Source organism: Alternaria infectoria (assembly GCF_024043175.1).
Source record: "Alternaria infectoria strain BMP 0036 chromosome Unknown scaffold_42, whole genome shotgun sequence".
In the NCBI taxonomy this organism is placed as follows: Eukaryota; Fungi; Ascomycota; class Dothideomycetes; order Pleosporales; family Pleosporaceae; genus Alternaria; species Alternaria infectoria.
In genome coordinates this window covers 156060-173178 of record NW_026250731.1, presented here as the reverse complement: position 1 = coordinate 173178, position 17119 = coordinate 156060, and the positions used below count along the sequence as shown (strand labels likewise).

The window sequence follows — 17119 nt, the reverse complement described above, 5'->3', positions numbered from 1 at the left end:
AATGTTAAGAGGAACTGGATTATACGGTGGGTTGAGATGTTAGAGGCATAGTGATGCGAGCATATATACCAATTTGAAGGGATTAGCGGGCGTTGATACAGAAAGTCCTTCTTTACATCGATGTCGTCTCCGGTCCAAATGTCAAATCTGAGCAAAATGAACGCGTCCATGACATGTTTGTCTACGCGATTCGTTCATCGGACGAACATGCGTTCGTGGATCTCGGAGTATACTCCTTTCGAGACGATCGACGCGCTAGGAGATTATCTGAATTGCGTCATTGAGCGGAAATGAAATCTAGACATGATGCTATGACAATGGGTCTACAATCATGCAGAAATGAGCACCATCACGCGTGGTGTAACGAGACTGGGGGTCCTGGAGAAGATGTTTTCGTCCTGCGGATCGTGCCTGCCCTAACATGATCTATAGCTTGAAACAGCCTCTGAATTTTCATGCCATGAGCATGCAATGTCCAGCACCAACTCTAAACCGTCCACGTCTTCCAATTGCTAGCATCTGGTCTTGTTACACTCAATCGCACACTGCGAGCGGTCTCAGACCATCTCTCCTTGTCCCTGTACCCATCTAACCGTGTCGGTAATTGCCGTGTCTGATCGGACCGCGAAACCTGTATGCAAGTAAGCCTACTAGAAACTCTACTAGACCTGTCACGTCCGGCCAGGCAGTTGATCGCGCCCTGTCGTCTTGATACATCTGGAAGCTACCGAGCAGTTGTTTTGTTTAACCGGAAGCTAACGGGACATCAGCCAACGTCCTTCCCTCGTCACGGTAGAACTGCGGCTACGCCATGACTTCTTCTCCGCATGCGTCGCAGTATCCTGCACCACCAGACGGCCAGGACCCGCATAATTACACGCCCTTGTATCCCAACGGGCAGGTTCTCGACGGTCAGGCACCGTCGACGCGCATAGCCTACCCGCAAGAAGCCGCATACCCGAAGCTCGAGAATATCAACGAGGTGCTCCAGGCCCAGCAGGCTCTCCAAGCGAACCATGCCTTGAATCCTCCGCTGCCGCAGCAGTCCAAGCCGAACCGCCTGCGCAAAGCTTGTGATTCGTGCAGCATTCGCAAAGTCAAGGTGGGCGCATTTAGTCATAATACCATGATAGACACTGACGTCTGTAGTGCGACGAATCGGGCCCGCCGTGTAGAGCGTGCCTCGCGCTGGAGATTCCGTGTACCTTTGAGCGCCCGAGCCGACGACGCGGACCGCCCAATAGGCATGCCGAAGCGATCAAGAAGCGCAGGATAGGCGACTTGGATTCCGAGTCGTCGACGCCGCAGTCTCCTACCAATGCCGCCCATGCGCTGGCGCAACTGCAGTCGTCGCATCCAGCCCAGCTCTCCGCCGAAGAGATATGCGCCCTGCCCACCCTGAACGCCCTCATCGACGACTTCTTCACCTTCATACATCCGCTATGTCCCTTTCCGCACGAGCCGTCGTTCCGCGAAGCATGGGGGCATAGGGAGGACCTGACGAATCCCTCGTTCCTCGCCTTGCTGGCGTCCATGATCGCGGTCCTCGTCGCGTCCTTTCCTCGAAAACCACGTCTCCATCTCAACACACAGACGCGACGCGAATACCCAAATCACCTCTCCCTCGTCGACAAGTGCCGGGACGTGTGCGCGCGGGCGCGAGGGCCTGGCTATCTCGACCGGCCGTCTCTGAACGTGTACGACGCGTGTACCAGCTACTTCCTCGGCTTGACCGGAGCCTACGTATTCCAATGGCGGCAACTGCGACTGTACCTCGCCGAGTGCCTGACCATCATACGCTCCCTGGGGCTCCATAAACCCGAGGCTCAGGGCTATACCTATCTTGGTGGCATGCCGAGTGCGTGGGGCTCCAACGGACCGAACCATGACGGCTCGAGAGAGTTCAAAGTAGACTACATCACCGAGGAGATTGGTCGGCGCGTCTTCTGGACGGTTTTTGTGGGTGTGCGGTACGTTTGGGCATTCTCGCAGTGTCGACCATGACTGACTTTGACAGGACTATACAACAGCTCGGCGCTTCTTTCGGAGAGCTGATGATTGCGCCTGCGACACCTACCGAGCCTCTACCACCACTACCCCGAGAAGTCGACGATGTACACATCTTCCCAAATGAGATACAACCGCAGCGCGAAGGGGTCGTCTCCATGCTCACTGGATTCAACATCAATGTGCGTATCTTCCTGTCATACTCGTCGCTAGCAACGGCAGAGATGGCATTTGGGATTGATGAAATATTCGATTGGGATCGACAACAACAGATCTTCGCACAAAGCCTGCAGCGCTGTAGGCAGATTCTGGACAGCCTACCAGAGGTGCTCAAAGTCCGGCCAAAGTCCAGCAGCAATAGTGGGCTCGAACAGCAGAAACCCTACTACCCGCCCATGCCGGAATACTCTGGCATGCGAGACCCCGCCATGGACAACCATCACAAACCGGAAGCGCACGAGTTGCGACGCTACGAGATCCAGAAAGCGAACATCTACGCCAGCCATCTGTCCACTCGCTCGCACCTCGTGGAAAAGTACTTCCTTCAACTGGATAAGTATCAGCGGTCGAAGGGCCAAGCTGGTGCGCAAAACACGTCCAACGTCCTCGCTGCAGGAATCGACAGGTTTGTATCCGGCACAACAACCGACGCCGACGCGCTCGAAAAGGCAATGTCAGAAGAGCGCGAACAAGTAGTCAAAGACCTCCTCGTGGTCCTGGGCAGCATCGACATGGTCAACATGGAGCCTAACGGCGACTCCTTTGTAAGTCTCTACGTTTACTTGCAAAACTCAGATTTCCTCTACCCCGTCCATGAGATTGACGACTACGTCATCTCCATGTCGACACGTGATTTCTTTCGCCCAAACACCATCAGCCCGATCGCAAGCTTACGGTTCATGTCGACACAGACGCAGAAGATTCGCTCGATTGCTAGTACCCTGCTTGAGGTGCCGAAGGAGAGACGGGGGAGTGTGGCGTTGCAGCATCAGGATTACCTTTACAAGTTTCTTGATATTTTGAGTAAGTTGGAGAGGGTGAGTCCCGAGGCGAGTGATCCGAGTGGCGCGCTGGATGAGGAGAGTGAATTGAGGCTTTGGGCGGATTTGAGGGATCATCAGTTGAGGTTTCAGGAGCAGGGGGGTGTTTATGGGTTTTCGTGAGGGAGAGACATGGATGAGGTTTACGACAGCGCTGGTCTTTATTGCGAGGTGACGAGATCGCATTGGAGCATGCCGGTGCTGATGGTTTGCGCTGGGCACTCAAGGTAATAATGAGCACCAGTTCGAACGGATGGAACGCAGCTACGGCGCCGAGACTATTCTCGCGTGCCAGGAAGATTTGGGGTGAAGATGTAACAGTAGGAAGTGTCATTGCTATCTTGTCGCAGTCATTGTTAGATATCGTTAGACATATGTCCGCACAAAAGCCTCGTCATACTCAATCTAAACATGAGTCCATCTCAGCATTCCCTTCCATATACAGTCGAAATTGTTCATGCATCATGAGTCTATCCAGGTATACAATATATGTACAAGCTCTTCTCCACTCAACACGTAAAGGCCCTCAGAGTATGCCATATACCCTGCCCTCGTTTCACAGCTCCCGTTCCATGTAAGATCTCGCGCTGGCTCCAGTGCACTTTCATCTCTTCTGTCTTTGATATTCTGCACCCCTTCCCAGCACTTCCTTCCCCATCTACGGCACAACCACCACCCCAATACTCCCCGCCTGCCCCACCACACTCCTCGCCACGCCCTCCAAGCTCAACCCACTCAACCTCGTCTCGCCATGCTTAATCTTCGCAATCTCATACACATGCTTCAAACTAACCGTCCCTACCGTCCCTTTCACAGCGTTACCCACCGTCGGACTACTCGTCGATGTCTTTCCTTTTTGCCCGTCGTGGTTGTTCATAGGCCCGGGCACGTTTCCGGCTCCTCTTATCTTGTTCTTGGTGGGGAGCACGCCGGCGGCGGAGAGGAGGAGCGTGGCTGTGGGGGGCGTGCGCAGTTGGAAGTGGAAGGAGCGGTCTGGGCGGACGGTTATGCGGGCGGGGATGGGGGTGCCGGGGGTGTAGTGGGCGGTGCGGGCGTTGAACTCCTGTGTTATTATCAGTATACATGAACTGGGTATGCGACAATGGGGTATGAGGATATGCGACAGCCAGGGAATATGATTAGACGTACTTTGCAGAAATCCATACTCTTCACACCTTTACTTCCCAGCGCGGGACCGACGGGCGGCGAGGGCGAGGCTTGCCCTGCGCCTACGATCAGTTTGACGATTTGGTCTTTTGCTATTGCTTTTCGCGCCATGGTGGGGAGGGATGTGGAAGTGTGTTGGGGTGGGTTGCTGGGGGAATTTGCGGAGATGGGCTCGGAGGTGTCGGTCACAGGGTTTTTCGGGGTATGGAGAGGTAGGGGATTGACGCGTTGGATGTATGGAAATAATGGGGATGCGACCAGGAGGTTATGGAGATACGGGATCTAGGTACAATAGAGATTCTTGATGTTGGTGGGATGACGATGCTGCCTGTCGTCCCACGTGACGACGTGATTGAGCTAACAATCTACGCGTCGAGATTCCGCCACCTGCGAGCATTGATCAGCATTACAGCACGACACTCTCTTTCCTCCCAACTCCCACCACATCGATCCGATATAGGCTGCAAACCTCCCCAGTGCCTACCAGAAGTGTCAATTCCTCATGCATCGACCGAAGACTCTCGCAGCTGGCGAGGCCACCCCGGCGAAGCCCGCGGCGCGTCTTTATGGTGGCACTCCACAGTCGACGGAACGTCTCATCAAGCCTTTCCGATGCCCCGGCTCAGCAACAGTATCCAGTGTCTCTACGAAGCCAGCCAGGAAGAGGAGGAAGGTCGATTACTCTGGTGCTGGAGGCGAAGATGGAGAGAGTGACAAGCCATACTCAAATGAAGACCGATTAGCCCTCGCCACACGAGACGCAAACCGATTCCCTGTCTTCAAGCCCAAAGACAAAGACACCGCCTTCAGAACCAAGTTCATCGTTCCTTTAGTCAACAAGGATGTTGGAGCCTACAATCCGAATCGACCAGCGCCGCTGCTAGGTATGCGGACTGGAACCGTCTTTGTTGCGCGACCACTACACGACCCGAGCGGAGAGTTTGCGATAGTACTATACGATCCTACGGTTGACGACAAGCCGATACCGAAGGAAGAGGCGGAACCGAAGCTGAGTCAGACAGAGAAGAAGGAGATGGAGGCGCCGCTGGTACACAAGAGTTTGGCGGAGATACTGGGGTTGAAAAAGAAGGTGGACAATGAGCGGCCGCGTGTGCCAGTTGTCATCGATCCAAGACTTGCGAAGGTTCTACGACCGCACCAGGTCGAGGGTGTGAAGTTCTTGTACCGAGCTACGACAGGCATGATTGATCCCAAGGCGAACGGGTGCATCATGGCAGACGAGATGGGTCTTGGAAAGACGCTGCAGTGTATCGCGCTCATGTGGACACTACTCAAGCAGTCACCCGATGCTGGCAAGTCGACGATACAAAAGTGCGTCATCGCTTGTCCGTCGAGTTTAGTGAGGAATTGGGCGAACGAGCTTATCAAGTGGCTCGGGAAGGACGCTGTCACACCCTTTGCGATCGACGGAAAGGCATCAAAGGAGGAGCTCATCCAGCAAATACGGCAATGGTCGATCGCATCCGGACGCGCAGTTGTCAGACCTGTCCTTATTGTGTCGTACGAAACGCTGCGCCTCTACGCCGACGAGTTCGGACAGACACCTATCGGGTTAATGCTTTGCGACGAAGGGCATCGACTGAAGAACGGTGACAGCTTGACCTTTACCGCGCTCAACAACCTGAACGTGCAGAGGAGAGTTATCCTTTCCGGCACACCCATCCAGAACGATCTGTCAGAGTACTTTGCGCTACTCAACTTCGCCAACCCCAACTACCTTGGCACGCGCATGGAGTTCCGCAAGCATTACGAGATCCCTATTTTGAAGGGTCGCGACGCGAACGGAACGGATGCGGACATCAAGAAGGGTACTGAGCGTCTCACCGAGCTTCTCGGCCTAGTCAACAAGTTCATTATTCGCCGAACCAACGACATTCTCTCCAAGTACCTGCCAGTCAAGTACGAGCACGTCGTGTTCTGCAACCTCGCGCCATTCCAGAAGGACCTGTACAATCACTTCATCAAGTCACCCGACGTTCAGAGTCTACTCCGCGGCAAGGGTTCGCAGCCGCTCAAGGTCATCGGCATGCTCAAGAAGCTCTGCAACCACCCCGACCTACTCAATCTACCAGAAGACTTGCCGGGCTGCGAAGACAAGCTACCAGACGACTTTGTACAAAAGGACGCACGAGGCAGAGACCGCGAGGTCAAGACATGGTACTCCGGCAAGATGGCCGTCCTAGACCGCATGCTCGCCCGCATCCGCGCCGAAACCAACGACAAAATCGTCCTCATCTCCAACTACACGCAAACCCTCGACATCTTCGCCATGCTATGCCGCTCACGCGGCTACGGCTGTTTCCGTCTCGACGGCACCATGAACGTGAGCAAGCGCCAAAAGCTCGTCGACAAATTCAACGACCCCGAAAGCCCCGAGTTCGTCTTCCTTCTCTCCTCCAAAGCTGGTGGCTGCGGTCTCAACCTCATCGGTGCGAACCGCCTCGTCCTCTTCGACCCTGATTGGAACCCCGCTGCTGACCAGCAAGCCCTTGCGCGTGTGTGGCGTGACGGACAGAAGAAAGATTGTTTCGTATACCGCTTCATCACCACGGGTACCATCGAAGAGAAAGTGTTCCAGCGCCAGTCCCACAAACAGTCTTTGTCGTCTTGTGTCGTCGACTCCGCGGAGGATGTCGAACGCCATTTCTCACTCGACTCTCTCCGCGAGTTGTTCCAGTACCGCGATAATACCACGAGTGACACGCACGACACGTTCAAGTGTAAGCGCTGTAGGAAGGAAGATGGGAGACAAGTGGCGAAAGCGCCGGCTATGCTTTACGGCGATACGAGCACGTGGAACCACTTTGTTAATGATGGCGAGACGGGGCCGTTGGGCAAGATTCAGGATTTGTTGTTGAGGCAGGAGACGGGCGATGGGTTGAGGGATGTTAGCGCTGTGTTTCAGTATATTAGTCATTGAGCGGGTGGCTTGGTGTGGGTGTGGGATGAAGGTGCTGATGAGCAAGATGGTGGTAGTGTTGTTGTCAGCATGTGTCATTTGCATAGTCTTTTCGAAGTTTATAGCGTTCATGAAGCGTGGTGTTGAGATGGGCGGCGTTAGATAGTGGGTTATGATAATGAATATGATATCTTTATGTTGGCAAGATTTGGTCACTGCGCTTTTGCATCTCATGTCGCTCATGTTGATATCGAGTATACGGACTTTGCAAGCAAGCATCGCGGTTGCCGAAACCTTCCTGTCGCGCTACGTGCATGACGCACACTCGCCTATCTCGATGGGCCCATATTCCTAAAGCGAACATGTGTAATCGCTGTTGCTCCATTCGCGAGAACGCGTTGCGTCATGTTGTTCGGAGCAATGACGGAGTCATACGGGACGGGTTGATCGATGTGGTTGGTGCGGCCAACCGTGGATGTTGATTTGCAATCCGCGGTCCGTGGCGTGGTGGTTTCTTGGTTGGGAGGGAAGTCGCAACTTGATGTTGGAACTGGACGGCAGGTATTGGGTACGGAGCAAAACGGCGGAGGGTTTCCAAGATTGTGATTGTGATTCATGTTCTACCGTTCATGCCTGATTCTGCCGCTTGTCATAGGTCTTCTAGAGACGTTGGTACTTTCTTTGTTTGAGTCGCAGATGGTCATGCGCTTCAACAAAGGATGTCCGAAGGCATCGTGGGAAGCTCAAGAGCATATGCCATTCCGTGCCGAAGTACTGTTCAGCACTGTGAGTATGATATCGTTAGCGGGTATGGAACATTCCCCCGGGGCCTATAGATCGAATGTACTGCCTATGGCGGACCCATGGTGTTCGCCCCATTCATGCCAGACACAGTACCAAAGTCTGCGATGACTTTCATGCTGATACGTGCCACACTCTCACTATGCGCAAGAATTCCAGTCTATGGCTACCATCAGTACCGCTCATGTGCAAACTCACCTATCACCATCACTGCGTTCTTCTCTCGTCCCCACTTTTACCTTTACCGTCCCTTCTCTTCACGGCAGCTGCCTATGACGTAGCCCCACTCTTGTGACTCTTTTACACCCGCCCGGGCATGCTTCAGCCAACTCACCTCTCACCTCTCATCCATGGTTCCATCACGCTAGTCTCTGAGAGGCCTTATAGCTGGCTCCCCTCCCGCCTTCCTTCCTTCCTCCTACACTCTTCTTCCTCTCAACTTCCATCAGCCCACTCTGTGAAGACCAGCACCTGGAAAGCGCTTACCTTGAGGCTACAAGAACTTTTCATCTGACGAACCGACGAAACGCACGACGTTGTATCCTCCAGGCTCAAGTTTTGTATTCATCTTGTTGCGGACAAGTTGAGGATTTCACGAACTTTTCATCTGACGAACCAACGAAACGTACGACGTTGTATCCTCCAGGCTCAAGTTTTGTCTTCATCTTGTTGTAGACAAGCCTCGTTGTAGTCGGCAACCGAAGTTTCCATCCCGCTAGCTAGCTCGCGCCACCTGGTCCGAGCTCCAACATTTCGTAGTCGAGCTCCACCATCCGAGTGAACTCTCCACGCACACCAACCTCGCGCGCACACGCATACCATACCCTCGACTCGACACCACGATCCCGCCGAATCGCGCGACCGCCAAAACACTCGAACTACCGCACATCATGGATTCCAAGCGCCGCAAGACCGGCGACCAGGATGTCAGCGCCTTGAGGTTGGCGTCGCGCCAGAAATACCTTGCCGAACGCGAAGCGCAACAACTCGCCCTACTCCGCCGCCAGGTCGCCGAGGAAGCAGAAGAGGAGGCGAGGTTGGGGAATAAGCTGAGCGAGAGAGAAAGAGCAGAGTTTAAGAAGAATCGTCAGACCCTGGAGCTGGCCGAGGCGCGAAATGCCATCGACGATTCCCGACTACAGGATGGCTTTCATTTTCAAACGGACTCGGATAACCCCCTCCTGGAGGGTACCGCGAGTAAAAACGACGTACTTTATCGTCGACACAACGACGCGTACGACTCCAGGCCTCAGCAAGATGTTCCAGATGCGTACACGTCAAATCCACGTATTCCTCAGGACCAAGACATGTACGAATACGTTTTCGATACAGCTAATGAGGTGCGCTTCACAGCGGAGGATGTAGCTCGCATGGACCCTGCCAAGCAAGCTCTTGAAGCTCAACTCGATGCCGCGGAGAAGCGAGTTTTGTCAATCAAGGAAACCCGCGAATCCCTTCCAATCTTCAAGTATCGACAGGAGTTACTCGATGCTGTGGCCAACCACCAGACCTTAGTGCTGGTCGGAGAGACTGGTTCCGGAAAATCGACACAAGTGCCGCAATTTTTGGCCAATGAAGGCTATACGAAGGCCGGAAAGATTGTGGTCACTCAGCCACGACGTGTAGCCGCCATGAGTGTCGCCAAGCGCGTAGCAGAAGAGTATGGCTGCAAGCTCGGCAACGAGGTCGGATTTTCTGTCAGGTTCGAGAATAAGACGAGTGAAAAAACAGTCTTGAAGTTTGCCACGGACGGAATTTTGCTTAGAGAAGCCATGGTGGATCCCTTATTACTTGAGTACTCCGCGGTCATGATTGACGAGGCACACGAAAGGTCTGTCGCTACTGACCTTTTGCTTTGTCTTTGTCGCGAAGTTTGTCGAGCTAGACCGGAATTCAGACTTCTCATCCTCTCCGCCACCATCAACGCCAAACAGTTCTCGGATTACTTTGACGGCGCGCCCCTATTTTCTGTTGAGGGTCGTAGCTGGCCCATTGTAAGTTAATTGTCGAGTCATATATCTGACATATACTAATCTATCTCAGGACATCCGCTACACCATAGCTCCAGAAGCAAACTACCTAGCCGCAGCATGCACGACTGCTTTACAAATTCACTTGGCATCACCTCTTGACCATGGCATGGGCGGAATCCTTATATTCCTCACTGGCGAAGAAGAGATCCTGGCTGCTGTGGAAAATCTCGAGACAACTATGAAGAAACTCGGGAGCAGGGTACCGGAGCTCATTGTTCGTCCCCTGTATAGCGCGCTATCCAGCGAAGCCCAAGCGAAAGTGTTCGAGCCGACTCCGCCCAATGCTAGGCTCGTTGTGGTTTCAACAAATATTGTAAGTTTTACCCATACTCAAGTTAATGAAGAACATGTACTGACTTTGTACGCCTAGGCTGAAACATCAATTACAATTGACGGAATCAAGCACGTCATCGATTGCGGCTACGAGAAGACCCAAACTTACGACCCTGTCAGCAACATCAGTTCGTTGACTGTCAGCCCCATTTCTCGAGCATCTGCGAATCAAAGAAGTGGGAGAGCTGGACGGACATCGCACGGTTAGTAATGCTGCTGTACAAATTACTGAGACAGATACTAATTTCGTATATCAGGATATGCATACCGTCTATACACGAAACACGCTTACTACAACGAGCTCCCCGAGCAGACAGAGCCTGAGCTGCTCCGAACATGCCTCGATGGTGTCGTGTTGACATTGAAAGCGCTGAGAATCGACAACCTCCTCGAGTTCGAATTTCTCACATCCCCTAGCAGTACCAGCGTTTGCAAATCATTGGAGAGCTTGTATGCTCTCTCTGCCCTCGACTCGACCGGGAGGTTGACGAAACTGGGACGGAGGATGGCCGAATTACCGCTGGACATCCGACTCTCAAAGGCGCTACTTGAGTCAGAGCGTTGGCGCTGCAGGTCCGAAATACTCTCAATCATCAGTGTACTAGGAGAGAGTGCCTCCTTGTTTCTGAGACCTCGAGACAAGAAGGTAGCAGCTGATGCGGCAAGAGCGAGGTTTGCAAGCACCGAGGGCGGTGATTTCATGACCTATCTCAACATCTGGAACCAGTACGAGGAAAGCGGCTTCGATAGTCGTTGGGCTACTGAGAATTTCCTCCAGTGGAGGTGTCTCAGTCGGGCTAGGAACGTTCGCGATCAGCTCGAGAGTCTTTGCGACCGCGTTGAGGTACCGCATTCGAGTTGTGGCATCGCAGATCACGTCGCCATCCGGAAGTGCTTAACTTCGGCCTACTTCGTCAACGCTGCAAGACTCGCGCGTGATGGGCTGAGTTATCGCACAATATCGAACAACGGGATGACGGTGTTCATCCACCCCTCTTCAAGCCTGATCGAGAACCGGCCAAAATGGATAGTCTTCTTCGAGATCGTAGAGTCATCCAAGACTTACGTACGATCCGTCTTACCCATCCAACCAGAATGGCTGGTCGAGGTGGCACCTCACATGCACACTGAGAGCTCGATATCCAAGCTCGGCGACAACAAGAAGATGCCCAAGGCGACGGCGAAGATGCTCAAGGAAAGATAGAAGGGAGGCTATGAGTATCAGATGAGCGTCAACACGAGCATGACTTGGGGCGCGGCCCAAGTCTTTGGCATAGCAACTCAGAAGCATGCTGTGTAGAAGAGTTCGACTTACCATGTTTCATTTCCAATGGTGCGCTTTACAAATCATGTCATTTTTCGACATGCGTGGTTTGTGGTACATAGCAACGTTTGCTAACCCGGAATACCTTGCGCACAAGGCTGCGATGTTCATACGATACTGATCTTGCGAGATCGAGGAAAAGGCGTTATGGGAGGAAGAAAGATGGTTTACTGTATTCGATATGATACCCCATTTCCTAATTGTTTGGTATGGCACCTTCGGCTTTTAGCGTAGCACAATGCATGAAAGACTTCAAGTGCAACAACATCTACCTCTTGGTGCGGTGAAATGCTATGAGCTCTTGTGTGGTTGTAGTTAAGAATGAGTCTTGGGGGGGTTAATATAAGTGAAAACCGGCCGGGAGTACAAAGCATGCGTTCCAAAGTTATTTATGCTGCATTTCTATGATAAATAACAAACTTATGTACGTAGCGAAAGCAAGTAGCTGCGGATACATTAAAGGTTTACGACAAGTTAAGGCATGTTTGAACCTTGGTATGAGGATACATCCCGGAATTTCGTTCTTGTCAAAGATATCAAGTTCACTCGATACCGCCTGGCTAGCCCATGACATCGAGATAACCCACTACGGCTCACATTGTATGCCTTCGACGGGTATGTTGAAGTGATTATCTATGCTTTGACCTTCACGGTAGTCGCATCGCACACCGCAGATTTGGTCGGAATGCAGCTACAAACGTTATCACGACCTAAATCGTATGCTTCAGACCTATGCATTAGGACGTATACTTCCGTATCTGTGCTCATGTAGTAGGCAAGGCCGACATATTCCAAGCTAACAATGTCTCTAATACACCGTCCGATTAGCAAGACAGCAGTCTGAAACCGGATCGTGCCCCATATCGTACGCTTCAGGCCTATGCATCAGGATGTGTTCTTCCGTATTTACTTCGATGTAGTAGCCTAGGTCGAAATATTCCAAGCCAAGAAAGCCCATGATACACCGTCCAATCAGCAGGATGGCAGTTAAAAACCGGATCATGATCTACACCGTGCTCTCCAAAGCAATACATAGAAGTACATATCTACTTCGTGGCCTTATAGTAGTCGCCTGGGCCTATCACCGCAGCGCGCACCATCAAGGAGCTGGTAGAGGTAAGATGGCAATACCGTTCGATGAGAGGCTGTCAGAGGCCTCTTAACTGCTTTCGCAGCGTGTTTTCGATGTTGAACGCCGTAGATAGCCTGTGTGAGCGATGCGGGTAGGTCATTGTTTCACGCTTTTACTGCAGATCAAAATATCCCTTTGGTGCGGGAGAGCGGCATGTATTAAGCTCACCTTTTGCAGCTACTCCTGATAGCCCTCCTGTTTATGTTGATGGTCATGCCGGCTGGTGCTGCGGTCGTGGTTGAGATGGAAGGGACGACCTCTTGACAGACTCAGGATTTGACATTGATCACACTCTGTTGGGCTAACAGCCCATAGTCAGCTACCATACTTCTGACGGCTTTCCGCAGGTGTTCAGATACATGCGCTTTTTGAAAGTATGCGAAATGCAAGTATGATACGAGGTGTCGCGTTTCTTACGCCCTCGCATGAGCGCCTTGGGGGCTGCGCAACCTTCAATCTCGTTTCCAGGTATTGTGACGCTGCATCCAGTATGCAGCTTGAGTTGATTCCGACTTTTTGGTGCTTTTTGCGATGCGATTACCGAGGAGAAAGACTTGTACAGGAGGATATTGGTCTGTTCTTTGTTGATCACTCGTCTGTTCGTGAAATTAATGGACATCGGGTCGGTGAAGACGAGAAAGTTAGAACCGGTTTCAGCAAGTCTTGTAAGATGGTTAAGACCTACACTGGCATTCGGCCTGCTATATATACGCTATCAGAGCACTTGTAGTTGCCTCGCCGATCGAAAGGGATGCCGAAGACTACCTGGCTTCATATTGTAGTCGGCAGATGCAGAACACAATTGTCGCGTATACTTGAGACTCGTGCTACCGAACGGGAGTCGACCTAGGCGGTCGACTTCAGTAGCTGGATGAAGTAGAAAGGGTTGGTATTAGTTCACAATGCGACACACTGTTATCGACGAAAGGTATGTGTGTTGGCGATGACACTGTCAGGCCTCACGTCGGCAGATGCAAGCTTCCAGCATGCTGCATAGACTGCGACAACGGCTCACAACAAGATCTACTGACACATTCGACGTGCACGTATTTAGCAAACCTGTCTATCATACCTTCCAATAAACCCGTAGCTTCTCTAGTAGTCGCCTTGCGTATACCTGGATCTACTAGGTTTAGACCTTGTCTAGCATACGGCGTACGTCAAAACACTCGCGCACCTACATTCAGTCGACAAAGTCCGTATGATCTTACAAATCTCATACTCCATATCTACAATCAAAGTTACATGAAAGAATATAACCAAGGTAGCTCACCCAGCGCTCTTCACGAGCTTCTTTTGCTTATACGCCTTCGCGGGATCAACTTGGGCAAACATGCAGCCGCCAAGTATTGTGCCGTCACGAGCGGCGTTCGTATCCCATATGCTAGCAGTCCAAGGCACAAGGTCCGGTCGCATCTGCCGCAAGAAGATGTACGTGTCCCTGGTGACCTTCTGCCGGAAAGGCATGTTGTTGTACAGCTTCGGCATGCAGACGACTTTGATGTAGTCGTCGCCCCTCGGCTCCGGCTCGGTGTGGTCTTCGTTGTGGACATCTGAGGAGAGGAGGATAGGCGCATTGACGGTCCCGATTCGTGCGCGCTTTCGCAGTGGCGCGGGCGACGCGGGAGGAGACGAGGGTTGGATAGGCTCCGTGCCAGCACCGTTTCGGTCTTCGCTATCAGCATGCACTAGAAGAACTTTCTGGTCGGCTTCTGGTACTGGGGCAGGCAGCGTCTCGGGCAATGCCAGCCCATATTGTGTCGAACGCTCGCAGCCTTTCCTCGGTGGCGTGCAAGCCTTGGTATGTCGTTCCTTCCAAGGCTGGGGACGCTTGCACCTGCCAATATGGAAGCGTACGAGGCGGAAGTAAACACCAGCGAGGCGGCTACAAAGACATCGGCGTCGGTCTTCGAGAAGGCAATGCGGATACAAGCTGACTCCATGCACACTGGAGGAACCAGTGGAGGTTGCCGTGGATTGATGTAGCAGTTTGGCGTTCTATTTGCTTAGTGCACGATCGTGTCCAAGGCTATGGATGCGGTATCTTCATGCGATACCTTCACGACGAAAGGAGGCAGCTGCGATGGAAAGCGTTCCTTCCCAGGACCCTGATCTCAGTTCCAGCTCTTCAAAACTCGGGATGCACACGCGTATAGAGAGAATTTCCAGAATATCGATGATATTGGTATGCTTTCTGACCCAGCTTCAGCTTACCTCCCGATAAATCTTCCTCTGTCAGACTAGGCATCTCTGGCCGATACAAGATGTCCAAATAAGACCGGATAAACCTTCGTAGCACGCAACGGCGTCTCCTTGGATCATGGTTGGGTGACCAGAAGATGACAAGCTGACCCCGGCTGTAAGATGGTGGTATAGTAGAAGCGGCATACGCAAACGTGCACGTATGCGGCATCGCTCTACCCAAACGAGTTCTCCATATCGCGGCTCTCGGCACGTAGTTCTCGTGAAGGAACCCCATCCCAGAGTCTCGCCATCAATCCTACGTTCCAGAACAGCTTGCCATATCGCGCAAGCCACGCGTCAACCCTCTCTCCAGGAAAAAAAGCAATATATCCGCTCGCCTACCCAAGTCCTGCAAACAACATCAGGAATGGATGTACGCGCCGTGACTAAAACAAAGGGTCGCAAGAGCCGAGATGCCGTCAATTTATTGTTAGGTTGAACGAAAGGTGACGCGTTCGGTATGTTGGCGTTCTTGGGGAATGCACGGGCGGATGAATGGGTGGGGGGCCACATGCCAGGCACGACGTGCTGCAGGGTTAAGTGTAGGGTAAGGCGGCCTGTGTAATTTCCCGGTGCAGGGTCTCAGGGGCGACCCGACTTGAACGGTGGTTCGTGTGCGAGGATCAGGGTAAAGAAGGAAAGATTGTCAAGACGTCAGTACATCAGATATTTTGAAGACAGCGATTGTATGAAGTATCACGATATGTTTTGCACGAGGCAAGTGTATGAAGTTACGATCAAATGCATTGATGGTAAAATATGTACAGAAGGGTATCAGGTAGACAGTCAAGTCGAAAAGTAAAGGTGGAAATCATGTCATTAAGATAGCCAACTCTTCTCAGAACAGGCAAAGAGTCTAGGAACAAAAAAGACCACCGGGGACCACACGACTCCCTCCATAGGGCCAGTAAGCATTCCAACCAAGGCGTATTACAATACCAAGTATATCGATCCATCGAAATGCCGCTGCGACTTGATTGCGCAAGGAAGCAAAGGGCTCGTACCGCTAACACCGCGCTCCCAATCCTAGACTGAATCGTGATGCAGAGTCGAAGTCGTAACCCGTGAAGCCATGTTTTATTTCCTCCTCTTTCCACAACTCGAGAAGAGACTAGCTAGGCCATGGAAGACCATGACCCGACGAATCACTCAAGAGCGAACCGCTTACAAGAAAGCAGCGAGGGCACCAGCGATGGCGAAGAAGCCAACGGAGACCTTGCCGGCGGCACCGGTGAACTCAGCGGGCTTGGAGGCGCTGGGCATAGCACCAGTGCCAGTAGGAGCAGCAGTTCCGGCAGGGACGTGGGGAACGGTGCCGTTGGAGGAGGGGTAGATGGGAGAAACCGGGGTGTAGGCAGGCGCAGTGTGCTCAGCAGCCGGGACGGAAGCAGAGGTGACAGTGGGCATGGGGACAGCCGGGATCTCGGGGGTAGGGGTGTGGACGTAGGTAGCAGTGTACTCAGGGATGCTGAGGGTGGTGCTGGAGGAGATGGTGTAGGTGGAGACACCGTAGGTGATGGTGGTGGGCTCAGGGCAGACGTAGCTGGTGGCGTGGACAACCTCGGTGGTGGTGTAGGCGGGCTTGGAGGCAGAGTAGACGGGAGCCATGGAGCTGGCCTCGTAGGCGGGCTTGGAAGCCTCCATGGAAGCGGAGGGGGTCTCAGCGGGGTAAGACGGGTACTCAGCAGCGGAGGAGGTAGCGGCCTCGTAGGCGGGCATGGAGCTGGAGGCCTCGGGGGTCTCAGCAGGGTAGGCGGGGTACTCAGCAGCGGCGGAGGAAGAGGCCGGGGCAGCAGGGTAAGCCTCGTAAGCCTGGGGAGCGGCAAGGGCAACGGCGGCGAAGCCAGCAATGACGGCGAAGGAACGCATCTTGATGTTTGGTTTTGGGGGGGGGTGGTATTAAAATACGGAAGGTATTAAGTTGTAAGGCGTTGGAGGTCGTTGAAAACGAGTGTGATCGGTGATAACCGTGTATTAGTGAGTGTAGTGAGTGTGTGGTGAGGAATCAACTGAGGAGCAGCTGGCGAAGCCATTATATAGAACTATACACGAGCTGGCCTTACCAAGAGCGCCAGCGTCCATGAACAGGGGGCATTGGCGTAGTTGCATTCGGTTGGC

At 52.8% G+C, this 17119-nt stretch overlaps 6 protein-coding genes across 6 annotated transcripts; 3 read left to right on the top strand and 3 right to left on the bottom strand.

Moving 5' to 3' along the window:
• Positions 1 to 811: 811 nt before the first annotated feature.
• J4E92_010762 (uncharacterized protein) lies at positions 812 to 3170 on the top strand (the record flags this gene model as incomplete). Its single annotated transcript, XM_051502097.1, has 3 exons — positions 812 to 1102; positions 1150 to 1970; positions 2018 to 3170. The coding sequence occupies 3 exons, from the start codon at positions 812 to 814 to the stop codon at positions 3168 to 3170; spliced, it is 2265 nt and encodes a 754-aa protein (XP_051347724.1).
• Positions 3171 to 3705: 535 nt separating this feature from the next.
• J4E92_010761 (uncharacterized protein) lies at positions 3706 to 4325 on the bottom strand (the record flags this gene model as incomplete). The annotated part of the gene is made up of 2 exons (XM_051502096.1): positions 3706 to 4110; positions 4197 to 4325. The coding sequence occupies 2 exons, from the start codon at positions 4323 to 4325 to the stop codon at positions 3706 to 3708; spliced, it is 534 nt and encodes a 177-aa protein (XP_051347723.1).
• A 193-nt stretch (positions 4326 to 4518) lies between these two features.
• RHP54 (DNA repair protein rhp54) lies at positions 4519 to 7155 on the top strand (the record flags this gene model as incomplete). The annotated part of the gene is made up of 2 exons (XM_051502095.1): positions 4519 to 4524; positions 4675 to 7155. The coding sequence occupies 2 exons, from the start codon at positions 4519 to 4521 to the stop codon at positions 7153 to 7155; spliced, it is 2487 nt and encodes an 828-aa protein (XP_051347722.1).
• A 1670-nt stretch (positions 7156 to 8825) lies between these two features.
• Positions 8826 to 11505, top strand: J4E92_010759 (uncharacterized protein; the record flags this gene model as incomplete). The annotated part of the gene is made up of 5 exons (XM_051502094.1): positions 8826 to 9766; positions 9821 to 9929; positions 9979 to 10281; positions 10339 to 10429; positions 10559 to 11505. The coding sequence occupies 5 exons, from the start codon at positions 8826 to 8828 to the stop codon at positions 11503 to 11505; spliced, it is 2391 nt and encodes a 796-aa protein (XP_051347721.1).
• A 2521-nt stretch (positions 11506 to 14026) lies between these two features.
• Positions 14027 to 14654, bottom strand: J4E92_010758 (uncharacterized protein; the record flags this gene model as incomplete). The annotated part of the gene is made up of 2 exons (XM_051502093.1): positions 14027 to 14594; positions 14647 to 14654. 2 exons carry the CDS (start codon positions 14652 to 14654, stop codon positions 14027 to 14029), a joined length of 576 nt encoding a protein of 191 aa, XP_051347720.1.
• A 1511-nt stretch (positions 14655 to 16165) lies between these two features.
• J4E92_010757 (uncharacterized protein) lies at positions 16166 to 16870 on the bottom strand (the record flags this gene model as incomplete). The annotated part of the gene is made up of 1 exon (XM_051502092.1): positions 16166 to 16870. One exon carries the CDS (start codon positions 16868 to 16870, stop codon positions 16166 to 16168), a length of 705 nt encoding a protein of 234 aa, XP_051347719.1.
• Positions 16871 to 17119: the final 249 nt, after the last annotated feature.